The 21,888-nt window shown below is 34.7% G+C and overlaps 1 protein-coding gene across 2 annotated transcripts in view; it reads left to right on the forward strand.

Moving 5' to 3' along the window:
- The first annotated feature begins 8,448 nt into the window (after positions 1 to 8,448).
- The window catches only part of LOC140045514 (sialate:O-sulfotransferase 2-like), a 29,277-nt gene continuing 15,837 nt past the window's right edge, over positions 8,449 to 21,888 (forward strand). The window contains exons 1-2 of one of the 2 annotated variants that reach the window (XM_072090451.1): positions 8,449 to 8,663; positions 20,264 to 20,739. In XM_072090451.1, coding sequence (XP_071946552.1) covers positions 20,376 to 20,739 — 364 coding nt within the window. In that variant the 5' untranslated portion in view covers positions 8,449 to 8,663; positions 20,264 to 20,375. Of the gene's footprint in view, positions 8,664 to 18,595; positions 18,772 to 20,263; positions 20,740 to 21,888 lie in introns of those variants that run through there. The other variant, XM_072090452.1, reaches the window with a different exon arrangement.

Below are 21,888 nucleotides of genomic sequence, written 5' to 3' on the forward strand. Positions count from 1 at the left end.
GTCGATAACAATGACATCATCATGCCAGAATCCAATATGGCATCCAATTTGGCGGAAAAAACAGGGTAGTATTTCTAAACCCCCGCAAACCCCTGCAAACCTAAAAAAAAAACATAGCAAACCCCACCGAACCAACATAAAAGTGATTGAATCATGTAGGCCTAGTGTCCGACCCACTGGGTATATCCATGTTAAAAAAAAATTAAATTTCTACTGTTAATTACTTATTTTTGGGGTAAAACATAATTTTTTGGTCAAAAATGATTGCTAAACCCTGCAAACCTCCAAAAAAACAAAGCAAACCCCACCGAACCAACATAATAAAAATGATTGAATCATGTAGTGTACGACCCACTGGGTATATCCATGTTTTAAAAAAAAATTAATTTCAACTGTTAACTACTTATTTTTGGGGTAAAACATCATTTTTTGGTAAAAAATTATTGCTAATTTTTAACCAAAAAATGATGTTTTATCCCCAAAATAAGTAGTTAACAGTAGAAATTTAATATTTTTTTTTACATGGACATACCCAGTGGGTCGTACACTCCATGATTCAATCACTTTTATGTTGGTTCGATGGGGTTTGCTATGTTTTTTGGAGGTTTGCAGCGGGGTTTAGCAATACCCTGTTTTTTCCCGCCAAATTGGACGCCATATTGGATTCTGGCATGATGATGTCATCGTATCGACTTGATTCATCAACTACTATGAGAAGTAGTTATTAAAGTAAGCCTCTACTAATTTTAATCATTAAAACACAACTGCAAGTAACAAAAACCGTTAATTGATTTTCCCTATCCCCTATTAGGTATTTGTGTGTGTTAATAGGAATTTGTGTGTGTTATAGCCTATAGGCCTAGGCCAAAATTTAAAAGTGCCATAAAAAAATTTCCCCAAGATAGACCCTGGGATGGGGATTTTTTTTTCTGACATTCTATATGGTATACTGTATTAGAAAAACCCCAAAAAAATTGTCCTTTACTTTTTTCCCGCAAATGTGTATATTAATTGTTCTGCACGTCACCCAGGCTTAAACAGGAGATTCTTGTGTTAAGTTATTTGCAGTGTTTTCAGTAATTATGCTTCGGAATTAAAAAATAAGCGTGTATCTCTCCTCGACGGTTACCTTCAATAACCACATGCCATATAATTATAATACTTAATAACTGTCGACAGCACGGTCCTCATCAGTCAAATTGTAATTAAGACAAACTGAAGAGCCATTTCTATTATTAATTGACGGTCACGTGGGCAAATAATTCGTCGAAATTCTGCCAATATGTTACCGTTACATATCCTTCAACATCATGATCGCCTGCATTCGATATCACCCTAACTATATATCAAGGTCCATCATCGACTAATGCAGTAATGTCGGCCTAAATTATGATATAACCTTCGATCATTATAACATTTTGTGAACGTCTATTATATTAACACTGGCGGTTTTGTTATTTTGTGATAAAACGGAGTGCTACAGTATGTTTAATTTATAAAAATAACATTTCACATTACAAATTAAACCTAAGTTTGTGATCGTTCGATCACAACATATATATGAATTACAGTATGTAATTCATAGCCGTAATTACGTAGGTAGCCATAACATCGGCAGGGGTTCGAGGCTCACTCACTCCATGGTTCTGGTGGTAGAATGTGACGAGTCTTCTCGGATAAGGACTATAAACCGTGTGCACTTTAAAGAACCTAGTACATCTTTCGAGACGAGTAGGGGGTTACCCCGGTGTATTAGTACATCACAGCCACTGATCACCAACTGGGCCCTCTGGGAGACCAGTCTTTGACTGAAGAGGTTACCCAGTATAAATATATATTTCAATCAATCAATCATGTATGATTCCATATTTTTTATTTAATGTCTTTGTTTTATACATTTGTTTTGACTATAAGTCACTAGATCTGCAATGAACCAACACATTGAATATCGAATCATCAAAATTCTGATGAAACGCGTTTTCGATCGAATCCTTGCGTTTGTTTTCTAAAGTTTGCTCTAAATAATCTGCAACTGTAGAAGACGGAACGCGTCCCAAACTATCATGTACTTGACATGACGGCCTGATAGACCTAGTAGGTAGTTCATAGTGTGTTCTGGCGATAGTGGAATTCTTTCGGTTTGTCCACACGCCTTCCAGCTGTCTTTCGTGTGCACGCGGTAGCTTAAGGTTTGCTGTTGGCCTATGTGGCTCAGCTTGGTGTACTGATGGTAGGCGTGTAGACGCTATTAAATCGGGTATTTTGTCTTCAATTCGACGATTTCCACAAAGAGACAAATCTGGCGTCGTATCTTGTAAGCCCGTGTCCATGGTTTGCACACCAACTTCCTTAATGACAACAAATCGCCTACAGTTTGTACAGTCCTCTGCGTCAATATGGCGTCTGCAAATTTTCTCTTTTACTTTTCCACGTAGAAAGTCTTCTTCTGATATTTGACTATCTGTAGTTGATTCAGAATTAGCGTAGTCGTTTACTATATCTATATGTTGAGAGTTATTTTCGTATTTAATGGAATTGCATTTATTACTATTTAATTGTATGTTATTTCTAGCTGATTTTCTTAATGTTAATTCGTTCGTATGGTTTGTTAAAGTGTTCTGTTTTGATACGCCAGATAATTCTACAGAAGTCTCGTCAAATGTTTGATCGTACTTAGCGACATTAGGAGGTGGACTCACATTATTAACAAGTTGCATACTTTCGTTATTGTGTTGTTGAACATAAGATGTGTTACCATCGTTTGATAATACGTTCTCCGTTTTACATATAAATTCTCCATTATCGCTTGATATTATTACTTGTATTCCGTGCGGGTCATTCTCGTCCACGACTTCTTGAACATCTTCAGCAAGTTTAAATTGCACATCGCTATTATGATTCTCAACCAAAAACGTTACGTGTTTCGGAACGGAAAGAAACGTTTTATCCGCCGTCGTCGTCTTAAAGCTATCAAAGTAGGTAAATTTATCGGATGTTAAATTCGGAAATGAGCGAACTCTCGGCAGGAACCTTGACGTCGAACACTGAACCTCAAATTCGACAATTCCATTCGCAGCACCGTTTAATATACCACACTTATACAGGTGTGAATCGGACTTAGACAGGTACGTTTCTGGATCACTCTCCAATTCAGTAACAAATGACGTCATAATAGTTCTACCTTCGAAATATTCGATCGAATCTTTGCTTTTCCAATTTGAGAACTTTTTAACTTGCGGCACCAAGTTTAAAGTAACTTGTTTTAGTCGTTCTCTTCTGGCTGACCACGAGGAGGGTGAATGTGACTTGGATGTAGTGTTTTTAGACGCATTTCCAATTCCGTCTTCAGTAAAGCTGTCATCCTCTATCTCATTGATTTTACATCGTTCGTTCATTTCGTGTAACTTTTCGTCCTCGCCGCCGCCGCCGCCGTCGTAATTTTTCCTCAAGATTTGATCATACAACCCTCTTCGATGTCTTTTTGATATTTTGTATCGTTCTTTTGATCTAAAAAATACAACATAAATGTAAAACTTTATTGGTAATGATATTTTAGTACGGTAATGTCCATTGTGCATTCCCATTTGCCTTAAAGCGCACCGTGGAAAGAAATCGTTGGTAATCTTTGTAGGCATTCATATATTTAGGTCTCAAACATAACAATAAATAATAAAATTAGAACATATAATTTTTGAAAATTAATAATAGTTAATAATGTTTAAAGACAACAATGTGTAGTTCCAAACACAAAACAATTTATTTTTGTTTGTTTAATTGATGTTGCACAATTAATTGAAATGTGGTGATAAACAGGAGGATTGATGTATATTTTATATTGTAAATGGAACTGATTTTGAAATAATGTTGTCTAGCCTTCGTCTATTTTAAGACCATGTTCATTACCGCATTAAAATTATTGTAATAATCTAAACAATAATGACTGACATCCGCTAGTTCTGCACTCACCTGCAGTAATTGAGACAAATTATCTTCTTGAAGGTTTTACGGAAAACGGATTTGCAGCATATGTAGATAATGGGATTGAGGAGGCTGTTGGTGTAGCCTAACCACAGGACGAATCGGTCGACGCCGGGTGGCACTTTGCAACCGCCACAAAAAGGAACCAGAAGATAGAGGGTGAAGAATGGTAACCAACAGGCCACAAACGTTCCCATTATGACACCTAAAATTGAAGAAATCATATAAAATTAATATTAATAGATTGTGAGTAAAGACAACATACCATTAAATGACCTTTTATTTTCATCAAATAGTAACAAAAAATATTTATCTAAATTAGCAGACTATGTACAAGATCAAATTTTCGATCTTAAAAAATCAGTACATGAAGTTTATGGTAAATAATTAAAAATGCAGTTAATGAAGTGTTATACAATTAATAAGTTTTTATAATCATTTCTAGTATATATTATTGCTTGTAATCCTGTTCTTACACTGGTTCTTTATCTATTTTTTCTTGTATATTGTTGTTTTGAACAAAATAAATGAATGATTTTTACAGGGAAATCCTTGCTACACTGTAGGTTTGGAACGCCTGACAGGCGAAAAATCAAGACGACGGCATCAATAATTGTTTTATGGTAGACCCCAGGACTCTCTTTCTCTCTGAACATTTCATCCTATACTGAAGGACGACAATGACGTAGTCAATGTTGTAACAGATTGCCGATAATAACTTATTATTAAATAACACCAACCCCTACTGAAGCAAATATTGATCAATTAACATATTTTGAATGTTGTTTAAAAACACCGACACTTCTGTTTTTATTAATTAAAGGCTTGAGCTTTTTGAACATGTAGGCGCAATAATTAATAATACTCATCATGTTTTGTAGTACAGTAGTTCAAGTAGATTGGCACTTTTCAAACGTCTCTTTCAAAAATTGATGATGTTATCAAATAAAAACATTCACGTATCAAGACATTTCTTTAGAAGTAAATTGTAAATAAAAAATGAATGATTTTTACTGTGAACAAGGCCATATACATGCAGTGCGTTCTCAATTTAGTGTTTACCAACCAACTGACTGTAAATTGTTTATATAGAAATAAGTAACACACTTACCAAGCGTTTTAACAGTTTTTATTTCGGCTTCATCAACCTTGCTAAGCTTCTTACCACCAACATACCACTTCTTCAGTGTTTTCTTACCCCATCTTATCCGGGCACCATTCTTCTTTTTGTTGGCATCAGAAGAGAATGACACTCGTCCTGTTATGTAACAATTTGATGACGTTGACATCCGTTTAGGACGGTTGTACGACGACGCCGCTCTACGAAAACGAGCTCCTTGTTTAGCTAGTCGAAATATTTTATAATAAACAACATTTAAAAGCAAAAGTGGTATGAAAAACGATCCGCACGATGAATAGATGACGTATGTACGATCTGTGTCGTACATACACGTATATTCACTGCGTACGCGCGTAGGCCATCCAAAAAGAGGCGGGCTTGCTATTATAACCGATAAAACCCACACAACTGAGATTGTGATTGCCGCTCTTGTTGTTGTCTGCTTCGTGGCGTATTTCAAAGGTGAAGAAATTGACCAGTACCGATTTAACCCAATAGCACAAAGATTTAATATAGATGCCGTACAACATGTTACATCAGTGAAAATAAACAGATCGCAAGCAAAATTGCTGCTGTACCAATGTCCACCATTGACCTCAACACGTAGTTGCATTGGCATAACAATGATCCCGAGTGATAGATCCGCCACTGCTAGCGAAGCAAAGAAGTAGTTCTCAAACTTGTGCAACTTGGGTTCGATTACGACCGCTATAATTGTGAGTAAATTACCAATGATAGTGAACACAGTTAGAAGACCAACAGCCAGTGCTACAGGGGCCACTCTCTTTAATGGAATGTTGTCTTGTGTGTCGTCACCATCATTTAATAATTTCACCAGTGATGTTGACAGCAGAGTGCCATTAATATCATATGGAGTTGTAGTAGAACCCATATTGTGTTCCATCTCTCTTTACAAACAAAACTTGGATAATTCAGTGGCCATTTCAAAACAGTATTGTTTATTTAATCTCCATTTCATTTCTTTTTATCGCACTAGGTCCTCTTCTTGTGTGTGTAATTAGTCGAAATACTGACTTCTAGCAAGTGATAACTGGAAAGAATACGGTAAGCATCTACTGTCATATATTATCACAATCATTCTAACTCTTACATTAATTTATTCTTAAGATTATAGTAGATTTCAAATGCACTTAATTACGGTACTTAAATCGTTCAAATTATTAATTAAAACTTACATGCATGCGTATAGCGCGTACCGTCAACGCAGAGATACGCCGATCGTAATTACTCCAAGTAGTTCCGTTCAAACGTGTTATGATTTGTAATCTCTATCGTGTAGGTCTGTGCTTGTATGTTAGGACATCATTCAGAAATGTTGAGTAATGCTTACTTAATGTGAATTCTTCTCAGTGGCCAATCAAAACCCGTTAATCAAACCGTGGTGTAATTGTATTAAATTGATGACGGCTAAGTATGTGGTTATGACTGCAGATAATGATGAGGGCGTTTGAAATAATTCACAACGCTTTTGAAGAAGAGGCTAATAGGTTACTACAGTAGGCATCCCATATGGGATGAAGGTTGTTACCAGACGACGCGATGCTGCATGTTGTTTCTTGTCGCTAAGCATGATACCGCCCTTGTCATGGTTTCGATACTGTTGTGGGTGGGAATTCTGAACAGCTTGTCGAACTGAAGACGCTAACCTCCGAGTACGTTGTTCGATAGAGGCCATTGTATCTGCTGCGTGACGCCTATAGTTCGCACTTCTACCAACTCAATAAATTGACTACTTACTAAATCGAATGATGACATTAAACCTCGGTGTTATAATAATAATAATTATTATTCAATCTATTAAAACCCATAGACAATGGCATAGTAAAAAAGGTTAACGATCCGAAATATCTGCGAAGGGTCTTCAACGTTTATTCTTTAAAACAAAATAACCTTAAGTAGATAAAGATGCATTTTTTCTACAGAAAACAAAAAGAAATTAGTCTTAATCGAGCTACCGTATTTATAATTCTAGAGTTCCTATGAACTTTAAAATTACTAGAGGGGCTTGGTCCAATCCTGTTTGTTGCCTTCATTGATGACCTCAAGGCCGATCTGCCGCTTATGAAATATATGGACGATACAACCTTCTACCAAAGATATAATAAGAACTCCGAGTGCAAAATTCAAGATAGTATGAACAGTATATTTAAATGGTGCGAAGAAAATGGTATGAAACTGAATGAGAAAAAATTGGTTTAACTGCGCATTACATGTAAGAGAACACCAACTGAGTTTGACCCAATCACTGTGAATGGATCTGAAGTCAAGTGTGTTGAGCATGCAAAGTTACTAGGTGTCAATCTTGACCGTAAATTGTCGTGGCAGACGCATGTTGACTGTTTAACCAAGCGCGTTCAACCAAGGTTGTTTTTTCTCAAACAACTCAAGAGGTCTGGCTTAGATAGACTGGAACTGCTCCGATACTATCAAGCAGTGATACGACCAGTTCTCGAATATGCCTGTGCTGTTTGGTCCCCGAGTTTATCCAAAGCACAATCTGACCAAATCGAACATGTCCAAAAAAGAGCGTGTAACATAATATGCCACGATGGTACCTCGTATGCTGATACCCGCAGATACCTTAATATCATCACTCTATCTGAACGCCGCGAGAAGTTGTCAAGAATTATTTGATAAAATGAATAAAGAAGATCATAGATTACACTCTCTCTTACCGAAACCTCCCACACACAACCATCAGCTCCGACGCGTTAGATCGTTCACCCTCCCCAAAGTCAGGACACAACGCACAAAAAACTTCATTATTTTCCACGTAGTTTTCAATGATTGGTGAATGATCAGAAACTGAGTTATGATAAGCAAATTTGGTTTGTTACTGGATGTAGGCCCTACCATAATAATAATAATAATAATAATAATAATAAGATTTTTATAGCGCACATACCACTCCAGAGTGCTCAAGGTGCATTTAAAAATAAAAAATAAATAAATCATACAAATTCCTGACAAATAAAATGCAATTTCTTTACCATCTACCATGATGGCCTTTGAAAGACTGATTTGTGGACTATGATATATTTTAGTAACTTGTTTGTTTGTGTTATACTATGTTTTTTTTTCTTTGATAAAGTTTTTTAAATATTTATGTCAACTTTATCACTGTTTACTGGATGCAATAAAGGAAATAAATAAATAAATAAAGGGGGAAATTCGAGTAGTAACTTTATAACTAGTGCCCTCTATTTTGAAAGTGTAAGTTCAGTAGCCTTTATGCTGTCGTGATAAAATAATATGGACTTGTTTACCGTAACAACGTCTGGTTCACATGTATTGACAGAACTCATTGATGCATAGAGATATGGATTCGATGAGAGTTTATCATCAGAAACCATGCGTAACAAATGTATTTTGCTCCTTATCTACGTATATCAACGCTATGAATTATCTATGGATTTGATACCTGTGTGTCTACTATGAAACTAGAATCTTTAATTTTTCTCATCATAATGTAATAAACCTGATCGACGTTGGAGATTACTTCTCTCAAACGACTGTCTGTAGCCAGCCAAAATACATTTTGCCGGTAAGTAGGCCTAGTCACACACTGCCTACCCACCCCTCTCTGCGGGGGAACACTGACTGATAAGAGACTTTCTCTCAGGCCTAGGACAAAGTAATGTTGTTTAGTTAGTATCTACTACTACTTTAATAGAGTGATATATTGATGTATATTATCTGAGCATCAAGATATAGGCCTAGCTCTAATATTGTATATATTATCTTGTTATATGACTACTGTCTGACTGTTGTCTTGTATTTTGTATTGTGTAGATGTGTAGTGCTACAGTACAGTGTCAGTATATTTGGAACGCAACGGAACGTTAATTAATTGTGGTTTTTGTATTTGATACCCCCATAGAATAGCGATCACTCCGAATTAGTCACAACTTACTATTGTGTGATTAATTTTTAACTCCGATGTATCCGGTTCATTTCTCAATTAGCTGTTCTTTTATAATGAAGCGACATATTTAATAAGCCTATTAAATGTATTACTATTTATTATACCAGCAGATACTGATAGTAATTAATGTATTTTAATTCAAAATAATATATTCAAAGTGAATCTCAACCTTATATTAATTGTTTTCTACTCAAATGAAAAAGTTTACATTTTGAACAATAGAAGAATATGGGATTCAATTGATAACATTTTTAGTGTATACGTCTGATATTTAAAAAATATATAAAAAATACATACGGTTGTAATTAGTGTAGGCCTAGGCCTGTCTAGCATAATTAACGATACGATAAGATTCTTGATAAAATATTACCATCCTTAATTCTGCTGGCATTTATTAAAAACAATTAAGACATGAGTAGAGGGTTAGTTAATGTATTCAGTTCTGCTCTACGGCGAATTTTTATTGATCGTTGTCAACTTCTGGCCACGTAATACTAATAGTTACTTGAAACGCTTTGTTTGTATTGTACTGCATGCCAGCCTTGCTCCTCGTAGCTTTTTAATAGGGGTTATAAGAATGACAGTACTACATGTAAGTTCATTTCTTTATTCAAATTCAAAACAATATAACATTAAGCAACAGTACAGGAATGAATTCAGGGTAGCACAAAATAGTAACCACTGGTCACACTTATTTCCATTGTGGCCCTCAATAACTTCTATTTATAATAATATTAAAGGACCATTTTTCATAGTTTTTACCAAGTTAGTATCACATTTCTTTCTTTATTTATCCAACAATTAAAAACAAATACATATATATATATATATAACATTATAATATTATAAAACATTTAAATAATTGAATAAAAAAGAAGAAGAGAAGGCAACTTCATGCCTATCTAGCTCTATTCCCTTTATAACTATAATATTTCAATTTAAATCAAATCAAACCAATATTGTAGGCCTACAATTCGTACACATTATTGTATAAAGGATACAAACCACCAGTATGACCATGGCCTCTTCCTTGTGATGATACGGATTTTTGACAGTGTATGTTTAATTGATGATATAAATATAATGTATATATATGAATCTCCTTATTTGTCAAAAAATATCACAGCTACTGTTTACTATTATTATTACGATTATAATTATTTATTACTATAACAAACATGACATTTGGTCATTTAATTACACTAGCAAAGTACAAATCTCGTTACTCTAGTGTTAGCTGTTTTAGCTTCCATTTTATGACCCAAGATTCGTCGTCGTTGTTGTAGTACAGTTAATGGTCATACAATACGTCGTTACCGTATGCTTATATTGATCATGGCCGCTGCTGTTATTATTGTTGTGGAATCCAACAGAATGGAACGATTCGTGAATATCATTGTTTGCCGTATTGTATCGTAAATTGAGTCTATCAGCGTGAATAACTACTATAAAAGGCTTGTAATAATTGTAATCTCCAAGCATGTATTCCCATTCAAACGATTTGAAGAGGTTTAGACAATAGACAGAAATCAATACAGTACTCGCCATACCATATGATCACCGCAATTAAAATAATATTTTAGCACAATAAATATTGTACCGTCTATTTGATGATTAATGGTAAATCAGTATTTGTTTATATTTATTCCAAACACTTCAATATACTGAGTTAATATAATTAAATACGCTATATTTACTCAGAAACTGACAGGCATAGCAATGTGTAAGACTAGATTTAATTTACCCTTTTTCATTACATTTGTATTAAATGATTTTAATGAGCAAATTCCGAAGATAAAGCTGATTTGTTCTCTCTCTCTAGCAATGTTAAGCGCATTCAAGTAAGTCGAACAATCACGAAACGAGTCGTGATTGGTTAAACTGCTTGCGTTGCGCGTACGTGCTTGCGTTACCGTTTACGTGATGGGAACTAAGCTACTACTAACGGTTTTTTTTTTCAGTTGGACAATGTGCAGTGATACATTGCAGTCTGGTCTATCGTATTACAGCATTAGCTATAGGCTGCACAATCGAATCGTGAGTTTAGATAAAGACAAAATAAAATAATTGACACATCTTAATATTATGAAATAGCATTTTCACAGACGATTATTATTCCCGTTCTCGTTCTAGGCTGTACGACACGTTTGAATGAACGCGGTATAATAACGTTTTCATATCGAAATTACTCCAGAGAATATAGGCTGTGTTAACAAATAGATGATGAACCGTATATGACAAGTACAAAATGATACGGCTACTCTGTAACGAGTATCATTTATCATAATGTGATGACGTCATTATGGGCGTCCACTACTTGTTATTATAACGGCCTTTGTTTGATATTATTCCTTAATCATTTATCCAGAATCATAATATTTATAGTTAGTAAATGATTGCAGTTTATAAAATAAAAAATGGAAGTATATTATATTCGTTTATTCATTAAACGTGGACAATAAATTAAATCGCGTTACAATGACGTAGACAAAAACGTATACTACAAGCGACCTAGTGATGAGGAACCGCAAACCCACACAAGGGTGATATGTTCGTCTACTACCTCCCCTTCCCGTGTTGTAGATATACTGTTTTATTTTACGTGAATGGAATCGTTTTTATAATGCGTTGCTGCTTTCAATCATTTTGCATATTGTAATTATTATTAGTTGTAACCTTGTTGTCATGCTATATTACGAATCAGTAACGTACAGTTTTCTGTTGGTACTTTGGTACGTATATTGCAATATGGTGGTGTCTTCAGTCAAACCATTTTTTGTTGTTGTGCGGAGGGGAGGCGGGGGAGAGGGACGTCGAACTGTACATTTTGTTTTATTTATTATAGACTAGTCCAGATTTGAGAAAAATGAAATGCTGTAGGCATTTCGTGTTTTAAGCGAATAAACATGTGTTTTAGGGTAATTTTGGGGTGCTGAATTCAAATTTGCTGTTTACCCCGCTCAATTTTTAGATCTTCACCCTTAAAATGTGAAAAACAAAATGGCCGCCATTTCAGACTTATTTTGGCTTATAACTTGACTTTTAAATGGACGTAGCAAGTTAAAAATGGTGTCTATACCTATGTTTGTGATAGTGAAGATTCCAACTATATTGTTATTAAAGTTGAAAATATTCTATTTCAGCCGCCATGTTGAAATCCAAGATGGCCGCCATTTTAAACGTATTTTGGCTTATAACTTGACTTTTAATTAACATAGCAAGTTAAAAATAGTTTCTATACCTATGTTTGTGATACTGAGGATTCCAAATATATTGTTATTAAAGTTGTAAATATTCTATTTCAGCCTCCATGTTGGAATTCAAGATGGTCGCCATTTAAAACGTATTTTGGCTTATAACTTGACATATAAGTAACATAGTAGGTTAGAAATGATGTCTATACAGTACCTATGTTTGTGATACTGAGGATTCCAAATATATTGTTATTAAAGTTGTAAATATTCTATTTCAGCCGCCATGTTGAAATCCAAGATGGCCGCCATCATTTTAAACGTATTTTGGCTTATAACTTGACTTTTAATTAACATAGCATGTTAAAAATGGTTTCTACCTATAGTCCAGTAAAAGTATGGTTGAACCTAGAACAAATTGCAACATAATTTGTTTTTGTTTTGTCTGGTTGATATGGTCCAAATTAACATCATATCCAAAGTTTACCAAAATCGGACATCGTGAAGTGGGTTCATTAGAATAAATTGAAAATGGCCGCCATTTACCATTTTGAAGCCCTGTATATTATCTCCTTAACGGTTGGTTTTACTTATAGACCACCTACTGTAAGTGAATCACTATTAATTATTATTAATCAGATGTCTTGTTAATTTTGGACTGAACAAAAGATGCATGTTTCGAATTCATTCATAATTCATATCTTTGTTTCTTTGCAAGTACAGATCGTTTCTCATTCGAAATGCCATTGAAGATGTTGCCATTTGCTAACCAGTGTTTTCTTTAACTACAGATTTTTCCACTATATTGCTTCTTCTGTCTTAAAATATTTTTTTAATGATGGCAAAGTAATAGTAGGCCCCTAATAGATTTAATGCTCCATCTGCATTCAAAGTTTCGATTCCATTTCCTGAAATTTTTTGCCAAGGAAGTTAAATACTGCTTGTTGTAGAAATTTAAATACTGTAATTAAGTACCAATTATCAATTTATTCACCATTTCAATTTATTTCAAATTCATAAAGATTTATAACAAATGCTGGTGTGGATGACATAAGAACAAAGCTTGTTTACCGGTCACAGGTAGTGATGGCAAGTTAGAAAATTACCCAAACCCTTTGAATACCGTTGATATGCAGTATCTTTAACTGATGGTTCTTCATCCTTGTTGGCACAATATAATGTCCTTTATGCTCGATGAATCTTGGAAACAGCATTATAATATAAGCCAAAAAAGTTGTTGACTTGGTCACCAAACAGGTAAAATTCTGGCAATGAAATAGCAACTTTGATTGCAGATGAAGATGCTCACTTGTTATACCAAAAACTGCAATATGACATTATTTATTTCATGTGTCATTTCAATTTTGGATGTTTCCATACACGTTTGATCCAATAGACTGGGGTAATAATGTTTCACAACATTAGGCGCTATATAAATCCACGATATTATTGTATGAAAACTATTAATTTGATATCTAATTATTATACTATAAATTAAACTTATATTTATGTGTGTAGGCCTACATATTACCACTAATTGCAAAGCATATATAGCTTAATGTTTATTGCGTTATAATTGTTTAATGGGCTAGGCGTTGTGCAGGTGTTCACAGGTCCCCAGGGCACAGAGAACTACATGCACAACAGGCCTAGGATATGCGCAAAAGCAAGGCAAGTCAGAAATTTATGCGAGGCATCGTTTTACCATCATCAAAAAATGCGAGGCATTATTTTATCATTTCCCAAAATTTAGGATCGATTATTATACTTTGAAAACAGAACAGTATCAGCAGTAACATATTACAGCATTTTTATTGACAAATTAACAAATATATTGCGATTAAACGTGTTTTTCACCAATAAATGCATGAGAAATTGACGCATTCCACTTTGTTTTAGTCCTCTATTATCATTTTGGCCGTGAAGCTTAATTCTATTTCCTTATTCTGAATTGAAGGCATTATAATACTGTAGATGAAAAAACCTCAAAACGTCCAGTATCATTTACTACTATGGCTAATGCTATCATCTTACACTATTGATAATTTTATAAATTACAGTACCTTTTTTTTGTAAACATTTTGTACTGTACTTTTATAAGTGTTACCCCAAATTTCACAACAATGATTAATATATGGTAATATCAATGCATAAATAAAATAAATTATACACTACTTTTTAGCAGTTTTCTCAATTTATATATTATTATTATAGGCCTACTGATGTCTTTATCAATTGTTGTTTGTATACATTTAACATGTTTGTTTTTTTACCAATTTTACAATCTATTTCTATTCCGAGAAATGTTTTGATATAAATACGTTGTTGTTGTATTGAATTAATTCTGTGAAGTCTTTTTGACCAACTCTTTCATTATCATTATAAACAAACAATTTGAACATTGTAGTCAACTTATACCAGCCTAAAGGGTCTTTCACACCTGTTCCGGCACGGTTCCGGTCCGGCGAATCGAACATCAATGTTTCGTTTTCACGCGGCTATGCGCCAATCGATATGTGCGGAACAGGTGTGAAAGACCCTTTAAGGGTAACTTTGTTACTACCCTGTGTGTGTGTTTAAAATAGGTGCCATCTTTGATTTCAACATGGCGGCTGTTTACAACTTTAATAACAATATATTTGGAATCCTCAGTATCACAAACATAGGTACTGTATAGACATAATTTCTAACCTACTATGTTACTTATAATATGTCAAGTTATAAGCCAAAATACGTTTTAAATGGCGACCATCTTGAATTCCAACATGGCGACTGAAATAGAATATTTACAACTTTAATAACAATATATTTGGAATCCTCAGTATCACAAACATAGGTACTGTATAGACATCATTTCTAACCTACTATGTTACTTATATGTTAAGTTATAAGCCAAAATACGTTTTAAATGGCGACCATCTTGACTTCCAACATGGAGGCTAAAATAGAATATTTACAACTTTAATAACAATATATTTGGAATCCTCAGTATCACAAACATAGGTATAGAAACTATTTTTAACTTGCTATGTTAATTAAAAGTCAAGTTATAAGCCAAAATACGTTTAAAATGGCGGCCATCTTGGATTTTAATATGGCGGCTGAAATAGAATATTTGCAACTTTAATAACAATATAGTTGGAATCTTCACTATCACAAACATAGGTATAGACACCATTTTTAACTTGCTACGTCACTTAAAAGTCAAGTTATAAGCCAAAATAAGTCTGAAATGGCGGCCATTTTGTTTTTCACATTTTAAGGGTGAAGATCTAAAAATTAAGCTGGGTAAACAGCAAATTTGAATTCAGCACCCCAAAATTACCCTAAAACACATGTTTATTCGCTTTTAACACGAAATGCCTACAGCATCTTATTAGAGTGGAAATATGACTATCTGGACTATTAACTAATAGGTTTGTGATTGATAGTTTTTATGTGAAGTGCCATATTATTTATGGGGTATAGTTTTCTCAAGTAATTCTTTATCCTACAACATTAAATAAATTGTATTAGAATGAATATCTCGAGACACACATATACCCCATTCACCTATAAACGTAGCATTATTTCTTCAACCTGGTTTAGCCTACGGTATACTGTTTAGTAGGGTTATCCTCGAGATGATACTTATATTCTTGCTCCATGCTACACTGTGTAAAATACAACACTTTTATATTCAATATCATACCACTTTATTTATGTTACGGTGTTGACGTCAGAAGTCCATTAGACTTAAATCGTGAATTTGTTTTGTGAACTCATTTTGTTTTCTCATTTCATAACATTTATTTATAAACTGTGATTGTTGTACAGTTTAGTGATTGGATCGATTGGGTGATCAGTGAATCAGAAAACATGTTCCCGAAAGATGATTTTAAAAAGCAGTTTGTGTTGGGCGAGCCAAAAGAATAAAATACGAAAAAAATAATAAATACGACAAATTTTCTCAAAAACGATGTTGGACTGAATTAACGTATTGCAGTGTGCAGAGCGTGTCAATGGAGGATAGCGGTTCGACAATCGAGTTTTCGTTTCTAAATAATACGACATAAATGTTTTTTAGCCATAAAAATAAGCCTTGCTCCTTTGGTTTGTCCCTCCATTTTTGCTTTATTTTAACCATTTATCTCATCAAATAATCTTTGAAATTTGGAAAATAAATTGAAATCTTGAAATCAAATCTTGACTTACATACAGGAATAAGTTAGACAGGCGTTTACTCATAAATGCCAGTAACATATGGATTGCTATAACTGTACATTGACGTTGTATTAATGTGTTATTTTCTTAGCTGTTCATACACTGAACGTTAAATCACAGTCGCGTGTTCTGTCTCGTTTGCCTCAGGCTTAGTAACATTAATGTATTTTTTATAAGATTTGTTACTTATAACTTACGCTATTAAATTATAACTTGTAGTCTAATTTGATTGCGAATTTAGGTCATCAAAGTACATAGGCAGGCAGGAGCATTTCGATTTGGTTAGATGTGTGTCCTTGCCAACTCTCTATTGCTTTTTAATAATCGGTGATGAACGAAATGGTTGCGTATTCAATCTACAGGCTATATACAATAGTTCACCTAAATCAATCCACCACTCGTGCACACATGTTCCTATATTGTGTATTATGGCATGTGCTATTATTTTCTCATAAATTATTATTGTAATGTTTATATCCAACATCAATATTCAATATTCAGATCATTCGAGTAGTTTAAATATTGAATACTTGAAGTCGGTGATTAAAAACAGAGATTAGGTCTAAACATCTGTGGACCTTGACAGAGGATACACCTGTTAAGTGGAAACTTTGTTGAGATGAAAGTGTCCACTTAATAGATGTTATATATTAAAATATATAAATTAATTATATATTAAAAACAAATAATCAAACGGTATTCAGCCAATACAAGTTCCGTTCCATGCATGTGAAGATGTTTTATTGATTAATACCTATGGACGATCACGGTGTCTTAAAAAGCCGGAATATTTCCCAAAGTGTCAATTAAATTATGGACGTTGTTATATTAATTATCATCGCAAGATAACAATTAAATGGTAGAATCAATACATGGTGGAACTGACTTGGCCACAGTCACGATCTGCTTTGCGCAATTTAATATTCTTGCAATTTTTGCGTTCAATAATCATAAACAGAACAATATATGGATTATTATGGGTCAAATACACAGAGAGCCGGCCCCACATGGCGTTAAACAAAATAGATATTCTTAGTTTTACGCGCGTGCTTATATTGCGAATATACAACATTAATTTCGTTAGAGTCACGTTTTCCAAGACACAAGCGTTTTGTGTGCTTGCTTCTTCGTGGTGTGCCCGATGGCGGTTTAGAATTCTTCTGTAGGTTTGCACATTAAAAATAAACACAATACATAATTTGAATCAAAATGAGTCCTTTAATTGCCAGGCTCGGGGATCCAGATTCATTGTGAGGAGATAGCACATCGTGATGATGAGCGAGTAGTGTGAGGTAACGAGGCCTGTATTCATTGACAGTAAGATATGATGAGTGTTGAAATTGTAGGTCTGTCTGTGTTTTCTGATATGAGCTACTGTATTAAGTTATGGCCTAGGTGCTACTACTGACTACTTGAACGATTGTAGGCCTGGTTAAAACAATTTGTTAGCACTAAAATGACGATAGGTCAATCATATACGTAAGCCTACTTTTCTATACTTGACATGTATACATTACGGTACTGTTAAAGCGGTTTAACACATTCATAAACATACCAGTATGTTTTTAAAATTAATAACTGAATAATAACAAAAGTGTATAGCTTGTAGTAGCATAGTGGTAGGCTTAATTAACATTGGTGTGATATGCGCTGTTGTCACGTCAACTTACTTGTGATTGGTCAAATCACTTGCGTTGCGCGTAAATCCCTGCGTTAAGTCCTATCAATCACAAAGCGATGGTTGATGATTGGTCAATACTGTCGTTTTGTGGTGTACGTCATGGCAATCAATAAAATCATGATAATTACGATGACCTGATACAGTGCCAAAATATGTGCATTGGTCGTCTTTGTGTGTTAGTTCTCAAAAGGTTATTATTGTGTGTGTGTGTGCATATCAATGTGATCTATCTCTCGATTACATCGACCAAAGTGCACGTTGTGGTAATTAATAGGTTAAACGTGTATATATCACGGATAGGCTGTTTTAGTTACAAAATAGTCTGTGCGACGATTTGTTAGAGTATATTCTGATCTCTTTATGTATACGACAAGCTTCATTGGTTTTTTACAATATTTATTAGACGATAGTACAGCATGGGAATTAAGCCTACGCCCTGAATCTGAACCTAACTCAAAGGGCAGTTATAGTTTTTGGTTGGTATTTCCGGTTGGAATCGACAATCTGAAGGCCTATCACCACTTACCTGATCAAGTATCAACCAGTGCTCCACAACAGGCTAAAGGATGTCCTATTTGATGAAGATTGTTGAGTGTGTGTGAGTGTTAGGATACTATTATTAGGCTTATGATATGATACTTCTGGCGTTATGGTAAGAACCATTCTATCTATAGGAGAGTATAATTACACGGACCTTGCTAGATGAGATTTTATTTGACTAAGTTGAGTGTTAGGGTATAGGCCTTCCTAACTATAAAGGCCTATGCTTTTATACTTTTATAATATGTTCTGATTCATATATTTTGTACTGACGAGAGTCTAATTAAACGGACGTTGAAGTGTTAGGGTATAGAGGCCTATGTGTTTTTATACTTCTGATTCATATGTATAATAATAATATGTACTGACGAGAGTCTAATTACACGGACGTTGAAGTGTTAGGGTATAGAGGGTGGCCTATGTGTTTTTATACTTCTGATTCATATGTATAATAATAATATGTACTGACGAGAGTCTAATTACACGGACGTTGAAAGATGAGGCTTTTAGCGAAGTATAACTGATGTACACTTCACATTTTAAGTTGAATTGCATTTATTTTTATAAAGACTGATGGCACGGTTGTTTACTGTATGGCACGGTTGTTTACTGTACAAGATACACACGGTAGACAGACAAACTTAAGTCTATGCTTGATTGTTATAAGGCCAACTACTTGTCATTACTTTGAATTTCGTCTATATTGTAGATAGTCATAAACACGTGACACAAAAGCGACAAGGTTTTTACTACGGTTTAACAAACACAGCGATAAATGTTCATTACTTATGCTATTATAGCTAAACGCTTGTTGGCTATAAAAACACGAGTGTTTACACTTCGTGTTGTTAAATGCTACTTTGCACTGAATCCGTTACGTTTCCACGTATAAGACCTGCTACGTTTTCACGTATAAGACCTGCTTCGTTTCCACGTAAGACCTGCGTTGATTGACTAGGCCTACATTCGTGAGAGCAGCTATCGTGTTTACAAGTTTCATCAGTTGTTAGTTTGAATAATTAATGGTCTGTTATTATAGACAGTAGACTACATTAGGATTTCTACATAAAACAATGGGCAACATCTGTTGTGTTCGCTTTCTTTCACTCTCTACATTGTTGTGGCTAGGATTAGGCCTAAATAATCCCAGGTTAAGGTTGGCAAATACTAAGTACTGTAAAAACGTTAACTGTAATTCCATGTTACTTTTACTGCTGCTGCTGCTGCTGTACTACAACGTATACTCAGTCTGCGTGTAATATTTGAGACCCCTTCAGGACCCAACAAAATATCCTCTGCCCCTCATGCGTTTCCCATATTATAAGGATGTCCACTGGATATTAGTGTCTACGCTCTGTTTACACTATCAAACTTGATATGATAAAACAATATGATGTGCCCATACAGGACATGATGATGTCATATCACTACTATATTTGGGCATATCACTACCATATTTGGGGCCGGCACATCACACTTTTGTTTGTCAAACTAGTTTGATAGTGTAGACAGAGCATTAAGTGAAGTGTTCTGTAATACATGACAATATTAACACTCTTATTGTTATGTGATTATCTATTCTACCTGTTTTGTTTATTTCATAGGTAAACCACAATACACAATCATATGGGAGTAGCAGGATGTTACGACACTCCACCTCTTTTACCTTGACAACAAGTGGCTTGTAGGAACTACACCACAGAACCAAAGAAAACAATGGTTACGCGTTTTTTAATCGGATACTGGAAACGAGGACGGCTCGTATGGCAACTCCTTCTCTTTCTCTGTATAATATCGCCACTTTATTTATGGATGCAATTAAAGACTGTGGACGGAGAAGGTCCACTTGGACTGTCTGAAGAACGACAAGTCCGAAATGAACCTCTGGTCAAGGATGGACCACTATTTAATGGGGAAAGTGAAATGGAAATGATTCGACCAAAAGGAATATTTAAAAATAATTCAATCAATGAATTGGTAAAGACTACATTTAGAAAAACTATTATAAAAAGTAACGATACTCAGGTCAGCAGTACACGTAAACAAAAACGGACGAGTATTAGGTTCGATAATGTTGAAGGTAAGTAATCAATAATCAATAATTAAGTCACGTGTCTGATCAATCAATAATTTCAATTTATGTAATTGTTTCATTATTTTTAAATATATGTATTATTTTTATTTCCACTGATGAAGAACTAGTGTTGCCCGAAAGCTCTGCTACTTTTTCTGGCTGTTTTATCGTTTTAATTTAGTTTTTTGCCTATTTTATTTTTCCATTGAGATCCAGCCACTGATACACACAGCATTGTCATTTTGTATCTCCATTGAGATCCAGCCACTGATACACACAGCATTGTCATTTTGTATCTCCATTGAGATCCAGCCACTGATACCCACAGCATTTTCATTTTGTATCTCCATTGAGATCCAGCCACTGATACCCACAGCATTGTCATTTTGTATCTCCATTGAGATCCAGCCACTGATACACACAGCATTGTCATTTTGTATCTCCATTGAGATCCAGCTACTGATACCCACAGCATTGTCATTTTGTATCTCCATTGAGATCCAGCCACTGATACACACAGCATTGTCATTTTGTATCTCCATTGAGATCCAGCCACTGATACCCACAGCATTGTCATTTTGTATCTCCATTGAGATCCAGCCACTGATACACACATCATTGTCATTTTGTATCTCCATTGAGATCCAGCCACTGATACCCACAGCATTGTCATTTTGTATCTCCATTGATATCCAGCTACTGATACCCACAGCATTGTCATTTTGTATCTCCATTGAGATCCAGCCACTGATACCCACAGCATTGTCATTTTGTATCTCCATTGAGATCCAGCCACTGATACCCACAGCATTGTCATTTTGTATCTCCATTGAGATCCAGCCACTGATACACACAGCATTGTCATTTTGTATCTCCATTGAGATCCAGCCACTGATACCCACAGCATTGTAATTATTTTCAGTAATTTGCCTTTGGATTTACATTATTTTTATTTTATATATATATATTATCATTCATGTTTTCTTCCATAGTCTTACAGTATAACAGACCTATGTATATTAATTTCAAAGATTATGAACTGAATGTGTTTGTAAATTATAAAGAATTCATAGCCCCTCCCGTTCGAAATGATTATACTGTACCTGTATCTCGACAATGTCCTCTGTGGCTGCTAACGTGTTCAGTTGGCATGGC

Source organism: Antedon mediterranea, chromosome 3 (genome assembly GCF_964355755.1).
Source record: "Antedon mediterranea chromosome 3, ecAntMedi1.1, whole genome shotgun sequence".
NCBI lineage: Eukaryota > Metazoa > Echinodermata > Crinoidea > Comatulida > Antedonidae > Antedon > Antedon mediterranea.